Source organism: Heloderma suspectum, chromosome 3 (genome assembly GCF_057233095.1).
Source record: "Heloderma suspectum isolate Gila_16-S chromosome 3, 16-S_ref, whole genome shotgun sequence".
Classification (NCBI taxonomy): domain Eukaryota; kingdom Metazoa; phylum Chordata; class Lepidosauria; order Squamata; family Helodermatidae; genus Heloderma; species Heloderma suspectum.
The window spans coordinates 26,014,123-26,038,899 of record NC_139460.1 but is presented as its reverse complement, the minus strand read 5'-3'; the positions used below and the strand labels follow the sequence as shown (position 1 = coordinate 26,038,899).

The following is a 24,777-nucleotide window of genomic DNA, read 5'->3' as shown; positions in this document are numbered from 1 at the left end:
ACTATTCTATGATTGTATAAGGCTGAGCGCCGAAGAATTGATGCCTCTGAACTGTGGTGCTGGAGAAGACTCTTATGAGTCCCCTGGACTGCAGGTCAAATCAGTCAATCCTAAAGGAAATCAACCCTGACTGCTCATTGGAAGGACAGATCCTGAAGCTGAAGCTCAAATATTTTGGCCACCTAATGCGAAGAGAAAACTCCCTGGAAAAGACCCTGATGCTGGGAAAGATTGAAGGCAAAAGGAGAAGGGGGCAGCAGAGGATGAGATGGCTAGATAGCATCACCGATGCAATGAATATGGACTTGAGCACACTCTGGGAGAGAGCAGAGGACAGGAAGGCCTGGCGTGCTATGGTCCATGGGGTCACGAAGAGTCGGACACGACTTAACGACTGAACAACAACAACATTACTGTACATCCTCCCAATATTTGACAAAGAAAATAGACTGTATTATATAAATGGAATTCTTATTGAGGTCAGTGGTGCTTTGTTTGTGTAAGGTACTGTGTGCTGGACTGTAGATTATTTCCAGATGATCTGTCTGTGAAATCAGCATTTCAGATTTGTGCTGTTTTGTTCACAAGAATAAATGTCTCTGGGCTAGAATAGGGATTGGGTAATTGGCATCCTGTAAGCTGAATTAGCCTGGACCCCCAGCTGCCAACCCTCTCTTTTCGCTCCACACTTTTTCAAACAGCTTGGAGAAAGGGAAAAAACAAGGCCTGAGCATGTGAGAGGAGGAATGTTCCTCATGCTGATGCATTCAGCTTACTTCAAGGAAGGAAGATCCTCCGGACCATGGTAAACCAGGAAAAAGCGGGTCTTCTGCCATCCTGGCATACTCCTTCTCTCCCCCACCCCTCCGTTTCAGGTAATGTAAAGGATAGCAGAACAGAGGGATGGGGTGAATGGTGGCTGGATTTGCTGGCAAGCAACTCTTATCAGGAGGGGGTATCTCCAGCATACCTTTAAAAACGTTCCGCTTGAGAGGTCTAGAGGGCTGGGCATAGATTTGATGACACCTGGCAAGTCTATTTTAAAAAATTATCCTTGTAGTTCGTTCTGCAGAACCTTGGCAGTGATCCTCAAACCCCAAAGTAGCTATTTTCACATTTTAATTAAGTAGCAACTGCTTAACCTTTGTAATAATTGCTTTTAGGATCCAATCATTTTATGGTTTATAATTGCTTTGGGGATCAAACCATATACAGATGACATAAAAGGAAATTTGTGTATGTTTTCTGAAGTCCGGATATAAAAGGGTTGGCTTTCTGGCTAATGTTTGTGCTGTTCACATTCCTGAATTCCTAACTCAAGACTTCATCAGCTAGTGGACAGTGTTTTACCGAGGCAGTTTGAAATCCTTTGAAACCTTTTCATTTCTTCAACTGAGAGATGATCTATCCCAGTGCATCCTCACTGATCTTCCTAAGTATAATATTTTTCATTTGGGCTGATACTGTGTTTGGCAATGTCAAGCCATGTTCTGCAATGGTAAGGTTTGCAATGTATTGCCTTCATAAATTATAGACTCATAGACTCGAGACAGCAAAGCCTGTCTCAACATATTTTTGTTTGGGAGGGCTATTGTATATATAGAGTAGTTGAGTTCCTGATGGAAAGACCATGCTAAAATTGTATTAGAGCAATTAGTAACGCAACTCTAGTTGCTTTTACAGTTGCAGAGGAAGATTAAAGCCTCCACATAGAAACATTCCTCTTAATGAATAATATATGGACTTTCTAATCTTTGGATTAGCTTCTAGACACAACAACAAATCCAAAATAAAAAGTAGTATTTTTTGCACATTTTACTTGTGTAACAGAGGGAAAAAACAACCTGATCCTTTTAATCTGATATGGTTTTGCCATTCTTTTACAGTAAATCTGGAGGTTCATATTGGGTTTGTGTAGAAGCTCTGAAAATCTTCTTTTGTAGAATGGATTGCATTTCAATGTTATATTGTGTCTGGCTATTATGTTTTTAACTAATGCTCTGGAAGATCTAGCACAGGGTCAGGGTACTGTACTACTTTTTATATGTCTGAGGAGTGGCTTTGCAATTAAGGATATTTCTTAAGAATCATTCAGACTCCAGACCTCCATACACTCAGCTTAAATCTGTTTAGATGGCTACTTTCAGCTCTTTCTCCTCAGCAACAAATTATTCTTTCAGGAATATGTCATATAAAATGTTGTGTATACAGTGTTGTGCACAACATGACCAGTGCCAGAAGTAGAAGAAGATACAATGGTTAATATCTGTAGAAAGAGTCAAACAAAAGTGTGTTTGTGCATGTATAGTGGTTCACTGCAATCCTGCAGACGTATGCTCCTCAGCATTCAATGGGGATTAGCAAGCATGTTTAGGCTTGCGGCCTTAAAGCATGATGCATGTTCAGACAGAAAAGAGTCCTACAACTCCCAGCATTCCCCAGCCAGCATGGCAGGCTGAGGAATGCTAATTCTTCTGTCTAAACATGAATAGGATTTCACCTTAAATCTGTTTTCCCTTTGAGAAAAAAAGAACCGAAGGCATACAGTCTGTTTTGAACTGCAGTAACAGAATATTTCTTTATATGGGAAAGGAAAGGAATTTGAAGGAAATATCTGGAAAGCCAACAACATTTTCTCCCTTGCTTCAAGACATTGGACAGTTCAAGGATTCAGATTTTAACTCTTTATCTTGATTTTCGACTTTTATGCTAAAAAGGGAAGTTAAAAGGGTAATCACCATCTTTTAATTTCTAAACTGAAAGGTGCTGGGTGTAAAGCCCTGCCTTAAATGTCACATCCGGTGCCCTAGAACTCTGTGCCCCTAATCTAACACATCTAGGGGGTGCTGTGGCTGACATTCTCAAACACCACTGTATCATGTCATGTGTTCTGTGGCTGAGCCCTGGGATTCAGATCAGACCATATAGCTCACCTAGCTCAAAGCAAGCTCTGGTAATTCCCAGTTTTAGGACTGGGGAGCTTTGCTGGCTGATACTCCCCCACCTCCTGCTCTCATCTGATCACACATTAAATAAGCATAATCTGAAAGCGGTGGAGAACCGTCTATCGTTCTTCAGGCTTTAACTTTTATGAATTTGACAGTACCTTAGTCAAGGCATATTACATGTTTGGTAAACTGAATATATGCTGTACATGGTGGGACAATGGAGTAGTTCTTCAGTTTCTTGATGAATTTCCCATAATGTTTTAGTGTTACGTATATGTGCGGTTTCCTAAACATGTATGCTTGATTACGTGCAATCCTTATACCACAACATGGTGTGGGTACGAGATATTTAAAGTTTGCATATAGCAAATCCACAGGCCTAGGATTGTATGAGCATATGACTATATAAATGTACATTGAATATGTTGAAGGCAGGTCAGTGTGGCTGCTGAGGTGGGGGTGATCTTGTTTTCTCTCTGGTATTGAATTTATCTGTGTGATAAGAACATCAATGTATTTGTGCTGAGACTTGTGGAAAATGTTCATATGGCAGCAGGAACAATTTTTAAAATGTGGAAAATATTTAATTATTTGGAATATTTATAGGCCATTCTTCAGCAAATGCTCTCAGGGTGGCTTACAATAAAGGACACAAGTCTGAATCAAAAATATTCTGAAACTACTATGAACTTGTTCCAGATAGTTTTATTTTCAAATTCAATGATTAAACTCATTTTTCTCATGTCATTTCCAATTTATTAATTATTATTTTTTAATCTGCCCAATAACAAGCATTCTCTGGACAGATTGCATTCAGTTAAAATGATAAAATACAACATAAGTAGTTAATACAATACAATACAAACATTTAAAAGAATAAAATACAACACAAAATGACAAGCAGCTGAGGAATAGATAGATTATAAAGATATAAGAGCAGCTATAAAATCTAAAAACCAAGTCTCTAACATGTCTGGGTGAAAAGAAAGATCTTCGTTTGGCACCAAAAAGATAACACTGTAGGTGCCAGGTGATCCTTCTGGGGGTGTGCATTTCATAAATGGGGTGCCACAACTGAGAAGGCGCCTCTTTTGTTTAGATACCTGCCCAACTTCCTTCAGCGGGGGTACCTGGAGAAGGGCCTCCAAAGATGAATTAAGGGTCTGAGCAGGTACATATAATCTAGATTAGATGTGTTCCCATCCTGTAAAATATTACAGACTCAGTCAATTGCACCATAATTATTGATCTTCTCTTTAATGATCCTATAAAGCTTCCTTATACTGAGTCAAACCATTGGTCCATCTTGGCCAGTGCTGTCTGTTGCAATTGAATCTGGGATCTTCTTCATGCAAAACATGTGCTTACAACTATCCCCTTATAGAGATGTTTTCGCACAGTGGCCTGGTTCAGACATAATAGGAAGCCATTGTTTCCCACTACATGAATGAATTGTGGCTTGTGTGCTCACCCCTCTCCTTTGTTCTTTCATGCATACAATGAGGAGATCAGAAGCGTTTACTCAAACAAACCACAGTTCCCCATGATGTCGACACTCAGGGAACTGTGGTTTGTTTAAACTCTGGTGAGAACTAACGGGGACCAAAGGGGAAAGCTCAATTTTTGTATGATAAATGTGTTTGCAGACCTGTGTTTCTCCCATGTACAATTTACATTTTAAAGTGTACACTTAAAACATATTAAGTATCCATAGAAAAGATGGAATGTGTGAAGTATCCCTTTGCTGTGCATTTCTCGGTGATGACATTTGCTACATTCTGCACAGACCTTTTCATTTTCTTTTGTTTGATATTGCAGGGTACTTCCACAGCAACCACTGTGGAAGAGCCAGCCAGTCCGGGAACAAAAAATCTATCTGCATTTAATTCACAGGAGAAGAAAAAATGCAATGTGCCCTGTGATTTTCAGGCCAAAATGTTAAGAGAAGAAAAACATTACATGTGTCGTATGTATATTTTTATTTTAGCAACTCTTTCCTTTTACTCATTGATGCAAACCAACCTATGTAATATCACTAGAATCACAGGATTATATGTGTGGTACCCACATACTTGTTCATCATCCACCGATGGTGGAGTCCAATAATGACTTGCATGTGTGAATCAGCCATTAATCTCTGTAGCTAAAACTCATATCACTCAATGTGAACTCAGATTCAATACTTTTCAATGGTCAGAGCTCACATACTTGTCCAGGAGTTGTGTGTTCATGTGCAAAATGGTCTTTAGAAATATGTCCGAAGGATAAGAACAGAGCTTCTCATACATTATTTCAACAATCCTTATAACAACTCTGTAAGGTAGAGCGATATTACTAGTGCTATAATCCAGCTGGGGAAGTTGAGGCTGAGAGAATACTGGCTTCTAGCTTGCCTAGAGCTACCTTTCTAGAACATGTGAGACATACAATCTGTTTAAATTGTAACTCTTTTGTAAATTTTGAGAGCCAGTGTGGTGTAGTAGGTACGGGTGTTGGACTGGGACTTGGGAGATCTGGGTTCAAGCCCCCATTCAGCCATGAAGCTCATTGGGTGGCTTTGGGACAGTCACCAACTCTCAGCCTAACCTACCTCACAGGGTTGTTGTGAGGATAAAACGGAGAGGAGGAGGACCATGCAAGCTGCCTTGAGTTCCTTGCTAGAGGAAAAAGGGGGGGACATAAATGTAATAATAATAATAACAACTCCGAAGCACATCTTGGTGGCAATTGCTTCCAATTTTACTAACGAAAGTAGATTTAATAAAATATACCATCTTAATCTTTATTCCACATTTTCTAAGTGATACCCCATACTTTCTATAATTTTCATTTCTAGTCAGGAAATAATTATAGTTACTTGAACTGGGGGGTCTTCAATGTGGTGCTCGTGGGCACCACTATGCCCACAGACACCTCTTTTGGCACATACCAGGTTCCCTGCCCCTTATGATTTTTACTTTTTAAGATTTATTTTAATCTTTAAAATATTTGAACTGTGAGGCTGGCATGCTGCAAAGAAAAGCACTGGCATCCCAACGCCATCTTTATTTCCAGTAATACCCCTGGGCACCACATGGGGCAAATATATGATTTGGTATTTGGGGCTCATAACCTGCCTCTGTCTTGTTTCTTGGCCAAGTTACTTAATTCTGAGCCTCACTAATTTGCCTTTTGGGAAATGGGTGTTTTGAGATTGGCCACTCTCACCACAACAACCATTTTGTGTGTGTCCACAACACTCACTCAGAATTCCAAATGTGCCTACCAGCCCAAAGAGGTTGGAGATCCCTGGTGTGGACTAAATGAGCTGTGGGAACTTCTTTTCTATAGAGTTGCCCCATAGCATGTTACATTTAATGACCCACAACAAGTGGAACCAATCACACAGGTCTTTCCTACAAAATAGTCACCCTTCCAGACACTCTGGCAATTCTATGGGAAAGAACATGTTATTGTCATCACCCACATGGTTGTGAGCTGTTAAATGTTCCAGCAGCCAATGTGGGAATCACCCACAGAAAAACAAAATTTGAAGCTCTGCTGTATTTGTAAACGTATCTAAGACATGTGCTCCTCCTACCCGCAAAAGAGTTACTTATGCAACTTGATAGCCACATGGAACTATGTTGTCTGAAGGGCTCAGTCACATTTTAGACCAACCTATCAGCTATAAGTTGGCATTGTAGTCCCTCAAATGTTAGGCCCTTTTGGAAACCTAATTTGTGTGGACCCCATGTCACCCTAAAAGCCATCAGACAATGAGAAAAAATAACCCTCAAACCCATAAATACAACTCATTGTGTGGGAGTGAAAAAGATGGAGGATGATGGTCCACATCACTTGGGATAATATGGATGACTTCAGCTTACTAATATAAAGAACTGGAAGCATTTTGAAGATTTGAGGCGTGTCATATAAATGCTTCCACCCTTGCTAGTTTTGATCCTTTGAACTGGATATTACAGACTGAGCTATCATCACCACCGAACACCAGAGAATCTGATTCAAGCCCCACAAACCTTCCAAATCCCAGTCTAACGAAGAAGCCGACTTCCTCCACTAGATTCGCTTCCACACAATGCTAAAGAAAGCTCGATTGTGTCCTACTGCATTATTTTAATAACTTCAAAATAATTGGCAATCTGTGTGTTTAAAGGAAATTTACAGAATTCTCTAGTTGAATATGCAAGAAGTACCAAGAAAATGATACGGAACATGATGGATGATCACCAGTCTTCTCTGGATTATCTTTCCAATCAGGTACCAGTTATTATTATTTGCAGAATGCATTTCTTTCTGTAGAAGATTAATATTACTGAATAATCTTCTTCAGCTGAACTAAATATCAAAACCTACTTTAGTGAGTGCCTTTCATAAAAACAACGTGTACTGCAGGTCTTCAGCAGCTAGTACTTGGTTGTTCTTTACTACTGTGCAAAGCAAGCTACTGTTCTCTCTCATAGATTTAAAAACACACACATGGTTGTGTGAATTGACAGCAGGAAGCCTTTAAGGTTAGTAGTGATTCAGATGAGAGTTTTTGAGTGCCTTGTTCAGAATACTCAGTCAGATCTAGGCCAGAATGTTTATTCTGTTTGATCATTGATAGTTGGGGTTTTTGAAACTATATTCTTTAAAAATATGAAGTACAAACTATGCGCATGATCCAGCCAGAGTTAATTACTCTTCAGTCACAGTGATTTTATTACAAGAGATTCAGGGCCAAACTACTAGTGACATGATTCACGTGTTTTGTCCAGGTGTACGAGGTTTTTTAAAAAAACTAAATATGCAGCACGAGGTGGGTGGGGACTGAGCCCAGATCTGAACTGTGGCATAAAAGAAGAGGGGCTTTAAGGCTTTGTGTCTGCTACGTTCCCAATCAGAATTGGACCCCCACCCCCATGTGTTTGCTATTCATGATGGGAGGAAAGCTCCCATTGGTGCCAAAGGGAGCTTTCCTTCCATCACAAATAGCAAGCATGTGGGGGTAGACGGATGTCTGATTCTCAATGGGACCACAGTGGGGGCAAAGCATTCAAGCCCCCTTCCCCCACAACACAGTTCCAATCCTTCTAGGATGGTGATGTGTTCTCTTTTACAGAAGACAGTACCCTGTTTGAAGGGCTGTCCCATCCAAGGTTGATTTAAAGATAAAGAACCATAAGAAGGGAGAGCAGGGGGCTTGAAGTGGCCCATCAATAATTAACACCTGTACAGCAGACTGAACAGGCAGGGACACAGTTCTTTCCCACTATTTCATTTCATTCGTTTATTGTATTTTTATGTTGCCCTATAGCTGAAGTTCTCTGGGCAGTTCACAAAAATTAAAAACCATTATAATACATTACATAAAGTATAAAATCATTCACATAATGACATAGAACAGATAGCACACAACAACAACATATATAAACAATTTAAAACGATCAGCCAGAGACAATCAAAGAGACTCCTTATATGCTGCCAAATGCCTGAGAGAAGAGGGCAGTTTTAACCTGGTGCCAAAAAGATGACACAGAGAGATTATTCCATAAATGGGGGGCCACCACTAAGAAGGCCCTCTCCCTTGTTGTCGCCCTCTGAGCCTCCCTTGGAGGAGGGCCTTAAATGCAGAGTGTAGTGTATAGTGTACAAATAGAAAGTGTATTTCCATTTCCATTTTAATATTTCTAAATTGGTATTTATACATGTAAATTAGCATATGCACATTTTATGCAAACCTGTGCCCTCTTGTGCCCTCTTTTGTCCTAAACATAAGTACAACCCACCGACCCCACACCCATAGTACAAGATGTGTTTTTTTAATGAAAGGTGCTCTCTACATTTCTAAATGATTTAGTTTTTTATAAAATATGTATGCCTGGCCAAACTACATGGCTGTCACAGGACACAATCCTCAGCACAGTTACTAAGCCCTGTTGAGTTCAGTTGGACTTACTGTTGAGTAAACATGCTTAGGCACATAATTCTCTGACCAAAATCAGGGGGACATGCAGTCTGATGCCCTGGATGTTTACTCAGAATTAAGACCTATTTAGTTCATTGGGTCTTAATCCCAAGTACGTCAGACTAGGAGTACAGCCTTAGATGTACTTTGGTCGGATCATGTCCCATGTTAATATTTTTGAGGTCCTATGTCTGCTGATTTAAACCTTCTTCTTGTAAAACACACAGGTCAATGAACTTATGAGTCGGGTAATGCTTTTAAACGCAGACATGTCTAGAAAACCAATTGATGTATTTCCTCATCGAGCTGTTCAGTCTCACGGTAAAGATATTTTCTCCCTAATGTTTATAGTTTCTCCTTTAGCTCTGTAATGGTCCTGGAAAGGCAGTGGAAAAATAATAAAGGCGGAGGAGTGGAGCTCTTTGTCGTTCCTAATTTGGCAAGAACAACAAAAAACTTTGTATTCCACCCCTCAACCTCAGTATATTACAGTGTTGCTGTTCTGTATTGTTGTGTATAATCAAGTTTGTCATGTAAGGGCTGATTCTTTGAACTGGTAATTTCCTTCTTAATATCTGTGGCTGCTTCATGACCCCTGCTTCCTGACATTCAGTCCTGTGAATAAAGTTCAGCCCAAGCATTACTTATATTTCCCGCTAGAATAGTCTGTAGTATTAGTGCTAATAATTTCTAAGGCATTTACAGCATGTTTATTCAGAAGTCCCACTGTGTTCATTGGGGCTTCCTCCCTAGTAAGTTGGTGTAGAATTGCAGCTATAAGAATCCAAAACACTTTGCAGTCTTTTATCAGCTGGTTTATTTATTTTGTATTGTTCTTATGCATTGCACCTTTAAAAATTTTGTGAAACACCCTGGAACTAAATTCAATGAAGTACCATATAAAATTATTTAAATAAATAAACCCCAGCTCAATCTATTAAGCACTGAGGCACTGAAAATGTAATTTTCCAGGCTCCTGGGTAGCAATGAAATGTCCAGGCCTTAAAGTTAAAGCCTTTGCTTAAATCAGGAGTATTGAATCTGAGCCCCCTGTGCCAAATCTGGCCCTCTTGTGGTCCCAATCCAGACTTCAGAGTTCCCCAGACGGCCATGCCCCCCTTCCCCTGTTTCCATTCCCTGACCACCAGTCATTTAGTGTTTCCCCAGCTTTTGCACATTTTTTACCATGCTAAAAGGTTGAACTGCCTCTCCTAAGGCTTAGTTACTGGCCATAAGAACTTTAAGCTAAAATATGCTGGTATGTTGGCCATACCCCTTTTGCCTTCGCCTCACCCACCACTGGAATGCGGCACCCAGGAGTTTCTCTGAAATTGAATCTGGCCTTTGAAAGCGTCGACATCCCTGCTTAAACCCTCCACACACGCCTCTTTACCATGTTAAGTTTTGTGAAAAGGGGACACTGGTGGTGGTGGTGAACAGCTTTTAGTCAGCTCCCCTGGGATTGGGCTTGATGAGCTTTCTTGGGAACTCCAGCTTTTTCTGAGAATTCTCTGAGGAAGCTGAGAAAAAACGAGCTAATTATTATGAGGAAAACTGTGGTAAACTCACCCATCGATTATTATATGTGAGATAAGTAATGAACACCCACTCATTCTTTGGAATGGTGCAAGAATCTATGGGTCAAATGAACATTACACACTGCAGCTGTGCATGACATTAGCCTCCAGAGAGGACTGGGGATTGTGGGAGTTACAATCCAACACATCTGGAGGGCACCAGGTTGAGGATGGCTGGGTTAACCTTTTCCCTGCCTACCACTTTCCTCAGAAGTTTCCTCTTTACCCAGACCCCTATTTACATCATACACAAGGGGTGGGGAATCACAGCTGAGGGAGTTGGGGTTTTAAGGGGAAAATGACTAGTAGAGAAAAGGTCAACTCAGTCTGCAGTCCTATATGCACTTATCTGGGAGTAAGCCCCATTGAAAACAAAGGGATTTACTTCTGTGTAGATATGTATAGGACTGTGTTGCCAGAGTCTCCTGTTGGTGTTTGTTGTTTTTTTAAATAAAGTTGAAACTGAACTTCCTTGGGTAATGTTGTCCTGCAGGTTTGGATTGCAGCGATATTAAAGACACCATTGGCTCCGTTACAAAAACTCCAAGCGGTCTCTACATAATCCATCCAGAAGGATCAAGTTACCCCTTTGAGGTAATACACATTTTTCATGTTGATTATTTGCTTGGGGAATGCTTTTTTTCTTTAATGTCAGCATTAAAGCCGTCCCAGTCTCTGTAGCAGTGGTATAATTCTGACACCTTCTAAGCAACTACCAATATTTTTATTCTGACATGGGGGGTAAATTGTCCCATTGGAAGTGTGGTGGAAGAGAGGAAATATATTCTAAAAATCTCCATGTTGTGCCAGTGAAAAATTATTTGTCTCATTACCCATTTTATTTGTTGGTATGAATCAGAGGTTAAGGCACTTTCAGCATGTGCGTGAAATTCAGTTTCAGGGAAGCTGTCAGGGGCTCCATTCCAGTAGTGGGTGAAGCAAAATGCAAAGGGGGCGGGACCAAAGGCAAAAGAGGTGGGGCCAAATTCCGAACATATCAGCATATTGTAGCTTTAACCTCTTACTGGCATTATCTAAGCCTTAGGAGTGGCATACTGTGTTCAGTTCTGTACACCAAACTTTTAGAAGGATTCAGATAAATTAGAATGAGTTCAGAGAAGGGCAACAAAGATGATCAGGGGACTAGAAATTAGATTCTACAAGGAAAGATTGGAGGAACTGGATAGATTTAGCCTTGAGAAAAGAAGACTGAGGGAGGATATGATAGCAATTTTCAAGTACCTCAAGGGTTGTCACACAGAAGAGGGCCACAACCTATTCTCTGTCATCCAAGATTGCAGAACATGAAATAACAGGCCTAAATTACAGGAAGGCAGAATTCAGTTGAACATCAGGAAAAAAACCTCCTAATGGTCAGAACAGTCAAGCAATGGAACCAACTGCCTAGGACTGTGATGGGCTCTCTGTCGCTGCAGGTATTCAAGCAGAGTCTGGACACCCATCTGTTAGGGATGCTTTAAACTAGATTCCTGCACTGAGCAGGGTGTTGGATTTCATGGCCTAAAATGCCCCTTCCCACTCTATGATTCTATGATTTCATCCTTTTAGAATAGGGGGGAAAAAACCTCTCAAAAGCCAGAAAACCACAGAAAGATTGGTGGTTGGGGGAAAGGTGGTGGGGCCAGGGAAGTGGGTGTGGCCATGTGGGGAACTCTGGAGGGCCGGATTGTGATCCCAGGAGGACTGGATTCGGCTGAGGTTCCCCAGCCCTGGTGTAAATGTAGTCACTGACATGCGCTGAGAGTTGCATGGAATGTTGGAAAGCAGGTGAGCCCAATACTGCAGAGATTCTCAGTTTTTCTTAGGAGTTTCAAAGACCTTCTTTCCCCCATACGAAAAACTAATGGGTGTGATTCAATTCCCATCGAAATGAATGGCAATGCTGCCAGTTATTTTAATAGATTTTGATGCAGTCCTTGGAAACCAGCCGTCCTGGAATACCTAGGACTGGTACCTGTTCACCCACTGCTTCGCTGCTTCCAACTGTCCCCCACCCTGCTTTGTACAACTTGATGGTGACACATGTTTATGGGCCTGCTGCCTTCATGTGTAGTTAGCCCCTTAAACTCATGAGAAAAACAAAGTTTTAATATATGGCTTTGCTTCTTAGCTACGTTGTGATTTCGCAGCCAGCAGTGCCTATTGCAGCCATGCACACAATACTTGTTCCAGAGATCCAGACTAACACTCCCTCTTGGGTTCAGTCCCAGCATTGTTGCTTTTGCCAGATCAGCCTTGTGTGACTAATAAAGACCAAGAAAATGTGCTTTTAATTGGGCGTTCCAGATCTTTGGAATGAGGACTGTGTAGAGAGAACACATGAACTAAAAGGTGGGTTAGTGCTCACAGGCTAAAAGGGTACTTTCAGAGCTCCAAACATTTTGAAATTAAGAACAACCTGCTTTTCAAACTTTTAAAAGACCTCTTTATAGAAACTCTAGCTAACTGATCATTGACATGATAGGTGGGGTAGAAAGCAAGTGAGGGAGAAGGGTCCTGCCACAAAAACAGGGGAAGAGACTTTCCTCACCCTTTGTCATAGGGTGGCTACTTATGCATCACCAAAAAGGAGGACAAAAGAGGTTACAGATTTGCATAACACTTGCATATGCTAATTTATATATATAAATAAAAATTTAGAAAAAATAGTTTAAATAGACATACAATGTCATGGTGGCAAGACTATGACCACATGACCTATGTGCCTGCCTGTTCAGTCTGCTGTCCAGGTGCTAATTCTTGATGGGAAACTTCAGGGCTCTCCATTCTTATGGGTCTCTAAACTGGATTTGGACAGGATAGCCTTTCAAATAGAGGATACTCTCTAATAGAGGACAGTCTTCTGGGAGCCCTTCAAATAGAGGACTATCCTCTGTAAAAGAGGACCCATGGCCACGCTACAAGTGGTAGCAGCATCACAACCATCTTGAAGCTAAGGCATAAACTGAACAAGAAAGCAAACAACCTCTGCTAGGAGATGTGAGGGGTAGGGATGGGCAAATCTGTCATTCAAAGTTTTTCTGTCTCAAGTTCTTTCTCTCCTAAATATGACGAACTTTGCTAATTTTGGTCAATTCTTATTTAAAATGAACTGAAATAAAATTCTCACTTCACCCATGTGCACCAGCCAAATTCAATAGGAACAGTTATTCCCAGCAGGGAGAGGACCATAACAAGCCTGCATGCCATACAGCTGTTGAAGATGAGGAGCCTGCCAGAAAAAAGAAATGGCAACCCTAATTAAGCACTAACATGGATGAATACAGAGGGATTCAATCCAGACTTTTATGGTCAAAGCACTCAAAGGCCTGGACCTAGATGGACAAATCTGTCAGGTTTGGTTTCTCCCCACATTTGATTTTTGAAATAACAAAGATGATAATTTAACTTCAGTGTTTCCTTAAAAAAAAAAAAAAAGTTTCCAACATTTAGGAATTAGTGCCAATGTCCACAGAAGTTGAAGTCATCAAATAAGTAGACATATTTGCTTGTAACACTGGCCAGAGATCAAGAACCAAGGGGAAAACATGGTTACATAATGTGTAATAATAACCAAAGTGGAGGAGTTAACACTGAAAATAAAATCAGGGGTAAAATTTCAGATTTCAAAAGTGTCTGGAGAAAGAGATGCGGGACGGGGGGGAGGTCCAAAGGCTAAAGTAATGGGTGGTCCTGAGGAATAAAAGGATGTGGTCTAGGGTAGGAGTGGGAAATGCTCCCATGGTCAAAGTGTCCACAATAAAGATGATGTTTCGTTTTGCATCTAATGTTCTGGCAAAGACAACAGTGCTGACAGGCTCTGCAAAATGCATGCTGCTCAAGAAGGGCATTGAGTGGGGAAGGGTGAATGTTAAGCCAAAGGCAAGTCTATGTAGAATTCAAAGGATAAGGCACAGTTGTGGCTGACACAAATGAGGGAGAAAAAAGAAAGCTGCAATCCGGATTTATTTGCACCATTTTGACCTCCCCCTCCCCAGAAACCCCCTTATTTATATTAATGCTCAAAAGAGTATATAGGATTATTATTTTTTAATTAAACAATAGATTAAGCATGCAAATTGTTTTACCTACCTAATGGTTATGTTTCAATATTGACCTGTGTTGGATTTCAGTATGGTGTTTACATACACTACTTGCCTGATTAAGCAACATTGGTTTTCTGACACAGGTAGATCTCCTCTAACACACACACACACACACACACACACACATATATATATATATTTGTCATTCCACCATATCCCCTTCCTAAATAGATCAGATTATGCAGTCTTCTCAGGGACGGTGGCACCTGGCTTGAATAAACCATTCCAAGATCTTTTCAAAGATTTCTTTAAACTAGGAAAACTAGTTAAAGAGTAACTAGTTTTCCTTTAAACAAAAATCGAGAATACTTACTGACATCACTTTGCAAAACTGAAAATCATACTTCGTACAAATCCATATTTTGTATACAAATGGTGGTTTGTTTTGTTTCACGTGTGGGGATGTGGGTGGAAGAAAACCATATGTCAGCTGCATTACTAAGTGTTTTTATCAAAGGATTTCCCCCTACCTTTATTTGTTTTAGGTATTGTGCGAGATGGATTTTAGAGGAGGGGGATGGACATTGATTCAGAAGAGAACTGAGGGGATAGTTGAATTTCAAAGGACGTGGTCTGACTATTTGGATGGATTCGGTGACCTTGCAGGTACCAATTATGTGTGTGTGTGTCTATGCACACACTAGTCTTTTTTATAGTCACCCCAACCAAGCTAAGTTGACATATGAATGCAGTATGCAAACAAGGGTGGCATGGGTGGGGTCTGGCCCAATCCAGCAAGTGGAGGTGAAATGTTATTCTATTTATTTATTATTACATTTATATCACACCTTTTCCTTCAAGGAGCCCAAGGCAGAGGACATTATCTCCTCTTCCTCTCCATTTTATCCTCAAAACAACCCCATGAGGCAGATGAGGCTGGAAGCCAGTGCCTGGCCCAAAGCCACATAGTGTCCTTCATGGCTTTGTGAGGAGTGGAACCCAGATCTCTCGAGTCTGCAGCACATTGGCTCTGATTGGCTCTAACCTTGGGAAGAGTGGTGGTGCTGATTTATTTATTTATTTGTTTGTTTCATCTGTATACCGCCCAATAGCCGAAGCTCTCTGGGCAGTTCACAGAAATGATCTGGATGTATATTGGGATAAGAGGGGTGCATTTCTGAAAGGGTAGGAGCTGAAGCAAGGGAGGTGGGAGGATAGTGTCAGGAGAAGGATATTAAAAGTGGGGAAGTGTTTGAGTCTGCCTGTTTGGAAATACTCCCCCCCATACACACACACACATTTCCCTGCCTGTGAAATTGCATGGTCTTTTACCTCATCCAGTAACATGGCCACAAACCGGAGCCCGACATGTGCATGTGGCCTTTTAAGAAGAAATCCATACAGTACTTCCCACTTCTGCTAGTTGTGAGGGCAGGTTTTCATTCTGCTCAGCCTGCACTCGAAGCTTCAGATCATCAAGGGTTTGTTTTTTGCAGAGTGTTTTGCAGCAAACCAACTGAGAGTAACGCAGAAGGGGAGAAGCCTTTGCTTCTGTTCTTTGACAGTTTATTGAAATTCTGTTTATAGGGGAATTTTGGCTCGGGCTCCGAAAGATTTTCCACATAGTAAATCAGAAAACTGCCAGCTTCATGCTCTTCATAGGCTTGGAGTCTGAAGATGACACGTATGCGTATGCATCATATGACAGCTTTTGGTTAGAGGATGAAGTGTGCTCCTTTAAAATCCACTTAGGACGTTATTCTGGAAATGCTGGTAAGACTTGGATGCTCAAAGCCAGTTCTGCAAATGGGAAAATGAGATGACAATTTATCTCTGTATTGTATACTATAAAAGGGTATTGCAAAGAAATGAATGTAGGAAATCACAGGACTGTAGGCAATCAGTGTAAACCTCAAGGTCATTTTTATCCTTCCCATCTCCTTTGTTTTGTAATGGCCAAATTTCATACTGTCTTATGTTTTCTGATATTAGAGTCTGAGGGCCAAAATAGATGTGACAAAATCAGCTTGGTGGGTGGGCTTTAACCTTTTGTCCCCTGCTGTGGTCCTGATCCGGAGATCCTCTTCTCTGCAATTTGCATTGGTAAAAGCTCCCATTGAAGAAAAGTAATTCAAGCAACTGTGAATGAATGGTGTCTTGTCTAGTTTAGCTGCAATACAGAGGCAAGGCAAAGCATAGACATTTTGAAATATCTGGTCTTAAGCCAATCATGATCTGTGAGATGCCTTCAGATGTTCTTTACTTTAGTTAATGTTCCTGTTAGAGATAACTTTCAATCAATTTTTGTTGTTCAGTCGTTCAGTCACGTCCGACTCTTCGTGACCCCATGGACCATAGCACGCCAGGCCTTCCGGTCCTGCGCTCTCTCCCGGAGAGTGCTGAAGTCCATATTCATTGCATCAGACAGGCTATCTAGCCATCTCATCCTCTGCCGTCCCCTTCTCCTTTTGCCTTCAGTCTTTCCCAGCATCAGGGTCTTTTCCAGAGAGTTTTCTCTTCACATTAGGTGGCCAAAATATTTGAGCTTCAGCTTCAGCATCTGTCCTTGAAATGAGCAGTCAGGGTTGATTTCCTTTAGGATGGACTGATTTGACCTCCTTGCAGTCCAGGGGACTCGGAAGAGTCTTCTCCAGCAACACAGTTTGAAAGCATCAATTCTTCGGCACTCAGCCTTCCTTATAGTCCAGCTCCCACAGCCATACATTACTACTGGGAAAACCATAGCTTTGATTAGACGGACCTTTGTCGGCAAGGTGATGTCTCTGCTTCTTCCTATGCTGTCTAGGTTTGCCATAGCTTTCCTCCCAAGGAGCAAGCGTCTTTTAATTTCATGGCTACAGTCACCGTCTGTGGTGATCTTGGAGCCCAAGAAAATAAAATCTGTCACTGCTTCCATTTCTTCCCCTTCCATATGCCAGGAAGTGATGGGGCCAGATGCCATGATCTTTGTTTTTTTAATGTTGAGTTTCAAACCAGCTTTTGCATTCTCCTCTTTCACCCTCAACAAGAGGCTGTTTAGATCCTCTTCGCTTTCTGCCATTAGGGTGGTATCATCTGCGTATCGGAGGCTGTTGATCATTCTCCCGGCAATCTTAATTGCGACCTGTGATTCATCCAACCCGGCGTTTCTCATGATGTGCTCTGCATATAAGTTAAATAAGCAGGGCGACAATATACAGCCTTGTCGTACTCCTTTCCCAGTTTTGTACCAATCGGTTGTTCCATGTATGGTTCTTACTGTTGCTTCTTGAGCCTCGTACAGGTTTCTCAGGAGACAGGTAAGGTGGTCTGGTACTAACAACAAATGAGCTTTGTTGTTAGTAATGTTTCCTAAGGCCCACTTGACTTCACTCTCTAGGATGTCCGGCTCAAGTTCAGTGACCGCACTATCATGGCTATCAGGGACATTCAGATCTTCCTGTATAGTTCTTCTGTGTATTCTTTCCACCTCTCCTTAATCTCATCTGCTTCTGTTAGGTCCCTGCCTTCTTTGTCCTTTATCATGCCCGTCTTTGCACAAAACGTTCCCTTGAGATCTCCGATTTTCTTGAAGAGATCTCTAGTCTTTCCCATTCTGTTGTTTTCCTCGATTTTCTTGCATTGTTCATTTAAGAAGGCCTTTTTGTCTCTCCTTGCTATTCTCCGGAACTCTGCATTCAGTTGGATATATCTTCCCCTTTCTCCCTTGCTTTTCGCTTCCCTTCCTTCCTCAGCTACTTGTAAAGCCTCATCAGACAGCCACTTTGCTTCCTTGCATTTCTTTTTCTTGGGGATGGATTGAGTTGCTGCCTCCTGAACAATGTTACGGACCTCCGTCCATAGTTCCTCAGGCACTCTGTCTATCAGGTCTAATCCCTTAAATCTATTCCTCACCTCCACTGTATATTCATAAGGGATATGACTGAGGTCATACCTGAATGGTTTAGTGGTTTTCCCTATGTTCTTCAATTTAAGCTGAAATTTTGCAATAAGAAGCTTATGATCTGAGCCACAGTCAGCTCCAGGTCTTGTTTTTACTGACTGTATGGAGCTTCTCCATCTTTGGCTGCAAAGGACATAATCAATCTGATTTCGATATTGACCATCTGGTGATGTCCATGTGTAGAGTCATCTCTTGTGCTGTTGGAAAAGAGTGTTTGCTATGAACAGCGTGTTCTCTTGGCAAAACTCGATTAGCCTTTGTCCTGCTTCATTTTGTACACCAAGGCCATGCTTGCCTGTTATCCTTGTGATTTCTTGACTTCCTACTTTAGCATTCCAATCCCCTATGATGAAGAGGACATCTTTTTTTGGTGTTAGTTCTAGAAGGTGTTGTAGGTCTTCATAGAACCGATCAACCTCAGCTTCTTCGGCCTCAGTGGTTGGGGCATAGACCTGAATTACTGTGATGTTGAATGGTTTGTCTTGGATTCGTACTGAGATCATTCTATCGTTTTTGAGATTGTACCCCAGTACTGCACCCTTCTGTTGACTATGAGTGCTACTCTATTTCTTCTAAGGGATTCTTGCCCACAGTAGTAGATATGATGGTCACCTGAATTAATTTCACCCATGCTTGTCCATTTTAGTTTGCTGATTCCCAAGATGTCAATGTTCAATCTTGCCATCTCATGTTTGACCACCTCCAGCTTACCTTGATTCATTGATCTGACATTCCAGGTTCCTAAACAATATTGTTCTTTATAGCACCGGACTTTCTTTTCACCACCAGACACATCCACAGCTGAGTGTCCTTTCAGCTTTGGCCCAGCCACTTCACTCTTTCTGGCGCTACTTGGAAATACCCTCTGCTCTTCCCCAGTGGTATATTGGACACCTTCCGACCTGAGGGACTCATCTTCCGGTGTCATCTCTTTTAGCCTTGTGATACGTTCCATGGGGTTTTCTTGGCAGGAATACTGGAGTGGGTTGCCATTTCCTTCTCCACTGGACCACATTTTGTCAGAACTCTCTGCCATGACCTGTCCGTCTGGGGTGGTCCTGCACGGCATAACTTATGACTTCACTGAGTTACGCAAGCCCCTTCGCCACAACAAAGCAGTGATCCATGAAGGGGTTTCAATCAATAATGAACGTGTTATGGAAAAAAATGTAGGTTAGGCAAGCAGTGTTAAGAATCAACAAGCTGGTACAACTGTGGATGCTATGAAGTATGAAGATTAAGAGCCAGTTCACACAATACTATTTTTATTCATTCAAGTATTTCTGGATAGCCCGAATTTAGGTTTACACAAGAAACTACAACTTGTGAGCCAGGAGTTCTTATGACTTGGCTGAAACAACTGACATGATTTCAGAGGTGCTTTTTCTAACTTCTGGGATCAGATGTTGTCATGGTTAAGGGTCTTAATTCTGAGCATACTTCAGATTGTCACCGGATACATGTCAGATGTTCAGCTTTCCTTTAACATGGTTAGTGGTCTCCACCAGACTTTAAGAAGAATTCACATCAATTGAAGTGAGTTCAGAGAAGGGTAACAAAGATGATCAGGGGACTAGAAACTAAGTCCTGTGAGGAAAGATGGAAAAAACTGGATATGTTTGAGAAGAGAAGACTGAGGAAGGGGGGGGGGAATATGATAACACTTTTCAAGTACCTGAAATGTTGTCACACAGAAGAGGGCCAGAACATGTTCTCTATCAGAGTGCAGGACATGGAATAATGGGCTCAAGTGACAGGAAGCCAGATTCCGGCTGAACATCAGGAAAAACGTCCTGACTGTACGAGCAATACGACAATGGAACCAATTACCTGGGGAGGTGGTGGGCTCTCCCACACTGGAGGCCTTCAAGACGAGGCTGGACAGCCATTTGTCAGGGATGCTCTGACTTGGATTCCTGCATTGAGCAGGGGGTTGGACTCGATGGCGTTGTAGGCCCCTTCCAACCCTACTATTCTATGTTTCTGTGATCATCCAGGACTGTAGGACACAAAAAAAACAGGCTTAAGTTACAGGAAGGCAGATTTTGGTTGAACCTCAGGGAAAACTTCCTAACAGTCAGAGCAGTCAGACAATGGAACCAACTGCCTAGGGCTGTGATGGGCTCTTGATCACTGGAGATATTCAAGCAGGGACTAGATAGCCATCTGTCCAGGGATGCTTTGAACTGGATTCCTGCACTGAGCAGAGGGATGGCCTAAGCAGAGCCATCTGAGCAGAGCCCCTTCCAACTCTCTGATTCCATATTTTCAACATTCACTGTTAATACATCTTGTAACATAATGCTATCTACTCCTGCATTTGAAATATGAACTTCCTATGCCTATGAAAGCCCTACCATGATAAAATGGTTAGTCTTTAAGGTGTGTCTTGCAGCCAGGTTGATCTTGCAACCTTTTCTCTCCCCTCAGCTCAGAATCAAATCTGTGTATGACCTCTTACAGCACAGCGTATAGGGAAGGAATTAGGGGAAATTGAGGTGCAATCAGTTCTGGCAACTAGAAGTTGGCTGCCAACATTGCTTATTTTTCAGATGGACTAGACACCTGAGATTGTAATGATAGAACCAGGTGATAAGCCAATGTGGTTCAGCCAGCTATTTAAGAATAATCTCAGCCAGAAACTTTACATGGAGTTTGATGAAGAGGCAGAATGGTACAAAGGCAGAAAACAAATGAAGAGCTCACTAAAATACTTAGTCAAAGGCTCCAGGAATGAATTGCTGACCTGTCTACAAGCATTCTTTTCACAGTGTCCTTTCACTGGGCAGCCAATGTAGTCCCTGTCAAAGTCTATACTTGATCTGTTACTTGGTCACCAAAAGCCAGCTCAAACTCGGAAAGGTCTTGTATTAATTCTGTAGGAAGTTCCTTTTCAGTATTGAGTAGTTCTCTTCTAGAAGGGAATGATGAAGCAGCCATCAAGAACATATCTGGGTTGATGGTCATTACACAAAGTTTGCACATAGATAGCATAATTAACAGAATGCTCTTGGTCAGTGTTGTTTCCCTTTTCCTGTTTGAGTGTGTGATTTGCAAGTGTTTGGAGTGCTGATTCAGAATGCAAAATATTCACAAAATGACAAGTTAAGTTGGTAGGGCCCAAGTTATTTAAATCAAGACCTTGAATTGTGATCCGTTTAATCACTTTTCCTATTTTTTGTTCCTGTAACTTAGGTGATGCATTTCGGGGATACAGAAAAGAAGACAACCAAAATACATTGCCATTTAGTACATTTGATGCAGACAATGATGGTTGCAATCCACTCTGCTCACTTCAAGAACAGCCTGTAAAGAGCTGCAGTAACTTTAGTGAGAAAACAGGCTGGTGGTTCAGCCAATGTGGTCTTGCAAATCTCAATGGTATTCACCGGTTCACGAGGAAGATGCTGGCAACAGGGATTCGGTGGGACACCTGGACAATAGATGACAAGCCAGTCAAAATTAAATCTGCTTCAATGAAAATCAGAAAAACGTATTTCAGATAACCAAACAATGTAATAGAAATGTATCTCCTTCTGAAATTAGGCTGTCTAATAGCTCATCTCAGATTCAAACACGCAAAGTTTTAGCTTACTAATCCATTTATAGAAATGTTAGAGGCATTTTGCACACCACATTACTCAGCAATTGCACTTCTCGGTACCGCATAATTATACTTCCCCGACAATGTAGCTTCATTGGTGATATTTTCATTTCACTGCTGGATGCCATCTATGGTTCATCACATTAGCACTGTCATTACATGGACTGGAAAGCTTTAAGCATGATCTCTAAAATTCCAGCTTCTTCAGTGTTACAAATTGCCCCCTTTTTTACCTTTAGAATGGGTCAGCAGATCTTGAAAATACCTATAGCTGCACAAATTTAAAAAAATATCAATGCTAATTTGAGAGAGGGGACTTCCACACAGTCAAAATTGGACACAGATTGCTGCAGAAGCTATTTTAGTCAATCACAGGGTATGTAGTAAACATATGGCAACACAGTAGTTGCATTATGAACAAGGACTCTTTCCCTGAAGAGGAAAAACAGCCACCTTTTTATTTATGTACCTCCCCACAGGTTTGCTTTTCAGTCACAGCCTTTGCAAGTGCACACTACACCTACTGGCCACCCACCACTAAGGGGCAGCCAACAAGGTGAGGAAGACCTGTGCATAGCCAAGCTGCCACAGATGAGTAATGGCTGGAATGGGGGGAAGTGCTCCATGGAGATGGACACCATGCATCACCATGCACAGAGGCTGCAACTGCTAATTTCGTTGGGCTAAGCTGCCATAGATGATTGGAACTATTTGGGGTGTCATCCCGATCTACAAGGAGTCCAGACCTGAACAGCTTCCTAAAATGCCCTATCAGAGTCTCCCGTTTACCCTTGACAGTCAGGAACACTTTATCAACATTTATCTCTGTACGGCAGAGCCCATAGGTCAAGCCTGTCCCACCTGTGCTCCCAATCCAGCCCTCCAGGGTTCCTTGGATGGACACCCCCCTTCCCCTGGACCCATCTCCTTTCCCCTAACCATCAATCATTTGGTAGTTTCCTGGCTTTTTGCACAGCCCCCCCCCCCCCACGCTTCCATTCAAAGGTTGAAATGCCTCTCCTAAGGTTTAGTTACTGTCAGTAAAAACTAAGCTAAAATATGCTGGTACTTTTTGGTCCTGCCCCTTTTGCCGTCAGCCCCACCCACCACTGGAATGTGACCCCTTCTCTGAAATGGAATTTGGTCTTCAGGCTGAAAGAGGTTCAGCGCTCCTGCTGTATGGCAACAGCTGTTCTTCCATTATTATCCCTTCTTCCTAAGAAGGCAAGCCAAGTGTACTCCCCCTTCATCAGAACATCAGAACTTCATCAGAACTTCCCCTAAGATGACAAAATGTCACTGATGGTGGCAGAGTCTAGGGAAATGCCACCAATATATCATTGGAATACAGGTGTGTCTGTTTGCTTGGGGGAGCTGACCTGGAAGGGAAAAGCCCCAGGAACATTACCTAGTTGTGCTCTCAGTTGAAGAGTGCTATGTGTTAGTTTTGCCCCAGCAATGAGGCTTCAGGGAGAATAAGGCATAACGCAGATTTGGAGAAAAACCACTTATCTTCCAAGATGGTTTATCAGATGCATGCGTATTGCTCCACAGAAAAGCAGCCTGTTCGCCGGGACCCACCTGTTTTGCCATCTTGCCAGATGGACACAAGAGCATGAAAACCTACTTTAAGTGTCCTTCACCTATCAGAGGGACCAAGAACTCAGCGTGGGGAGCTGGGAGAGGGAAGAGAAAGGATATGCTTATTGGGAAATTGCCTTCCCACAGGTTCCTGAAGAACTTCATTTTCAACAATTTGGGGGCTGAAATGGGTACATTTTTCTGAGCATAGAAATAGTGCATGAATTTTGTTTGATGGTTTAATAGGTTCAGGTTTGCGCTTCTATCCACAAAATTATGTCTTTGACTATGCTCCAGAAGGCACCACTGATTTGTTCCGTATCCCAGCCCTTGAGATACATGCATAAAACAGATGCATTTTTTTTCTTATCACCAAAGTTAGGAGCACATTTAAATGCTCATATGAAAAGATAGTGTTATATCATTATATTTCAGAAAACATTGTGAAATAGGAATAACTTTTTGCACCATTACTTTTTAAAGCATGAAACAACTTCTTTATCTGCTTTGACTAGATGTTTTCCTGCAACAAAGAGTGTTAACATTATTCCCAAGCCCTTAAAAAAACATGGGCTTATCTGCAGGTGCTTGACACTTTTGATATGTGGGAAACTTAATTAAAACAAAAAGTAACAGCCTGTGTTCCTGACTGTTTTTGTTACCCGCATTTGGGGGAAAATTTGTGTGGAATTTTCTTTGTTGTTCAGTCGTTCAGTCGTGTCTGACTCTTCGTGACCGCATGGACCATAGCACGCCAGGCCTTCCGGTCCTGTGCTCTCTCCCAGAGTGTGCTCAAGTCCATATTCATTGCATCGGTGATGCTATCTAGCCATCTCATCCTCTGCCGTCCTCTTCTCCTTTTGCCTTCAATCTTTCCCAGCATCAGGGTCTTTTCCAGGGAGTTTTCTCTTTGCATTAGGTGGCCAAAATATTTGAGCTTCAGCTTCAGTATCTGTCCTTCCAATGAGCAGTCAGGGTTGATTTCCTTTAGGATGGACTGATTTGACCTCCTTGCAGTCCAGGGGACTCATAAGAGTCTTCTCTAGCACCACAGTTCGAAACCATCGATTCTTCGGCGCTCAGCCTTCCTTATAGTCCAGTTCTCACAGCCATACGTTGCTACTGGGA

General features: G+C 41.8%; 1 protein-coding gene across 3 annotated transcripts; it reads left to right on the top strand.

The window, feature by feature from the left end:
• The first annotated feature begins 586 nt into the window (after positions 1-586).
• On the top strand, positions 587-24,283 carry ANGPTL5 (angiopoietin like 5). 3 transcript variants are annotated; one of them, XM_084841617.1, is made up of 8 exons: positions 587-875; positions 4,767-4,914; positions 7,105-7,208; positions 9,126-9,219; positions 10,969-11,069; positions 15,067-15,187; positions 16,109-16,294; positions 21,660-24,283. In XM_084841617.1, the coding sequence occupies exons 2-8, from the start codon at positions 4,884-4,886 to the stop codon at positions 21,968-21,970; spliced, it is 948 nt and encodes a 315-aa protein (XP_084697743.1). In that variant the 5' UTR covers positions 587-875; positions 4,767-4,883; the 3' UTR covers positions 21,971-24,283. The 3 variants fall into 3 exon arrangements, with proteins under 3 accessions (XP_084697743.1, XP_084697741.1, XP_084697742.1); XM_084841615.1 differs by lacking the exon at positions 587-875 and adding an exon at positions 1,289-1,498; XM_084841616.1 differs by lacking the exons at positions 587-875; positions 16,109-16,294 and adding an exon at positions 1,313-1,498.
• Positions 24,284-24,777: the final 494 nt, after the last annotated feature.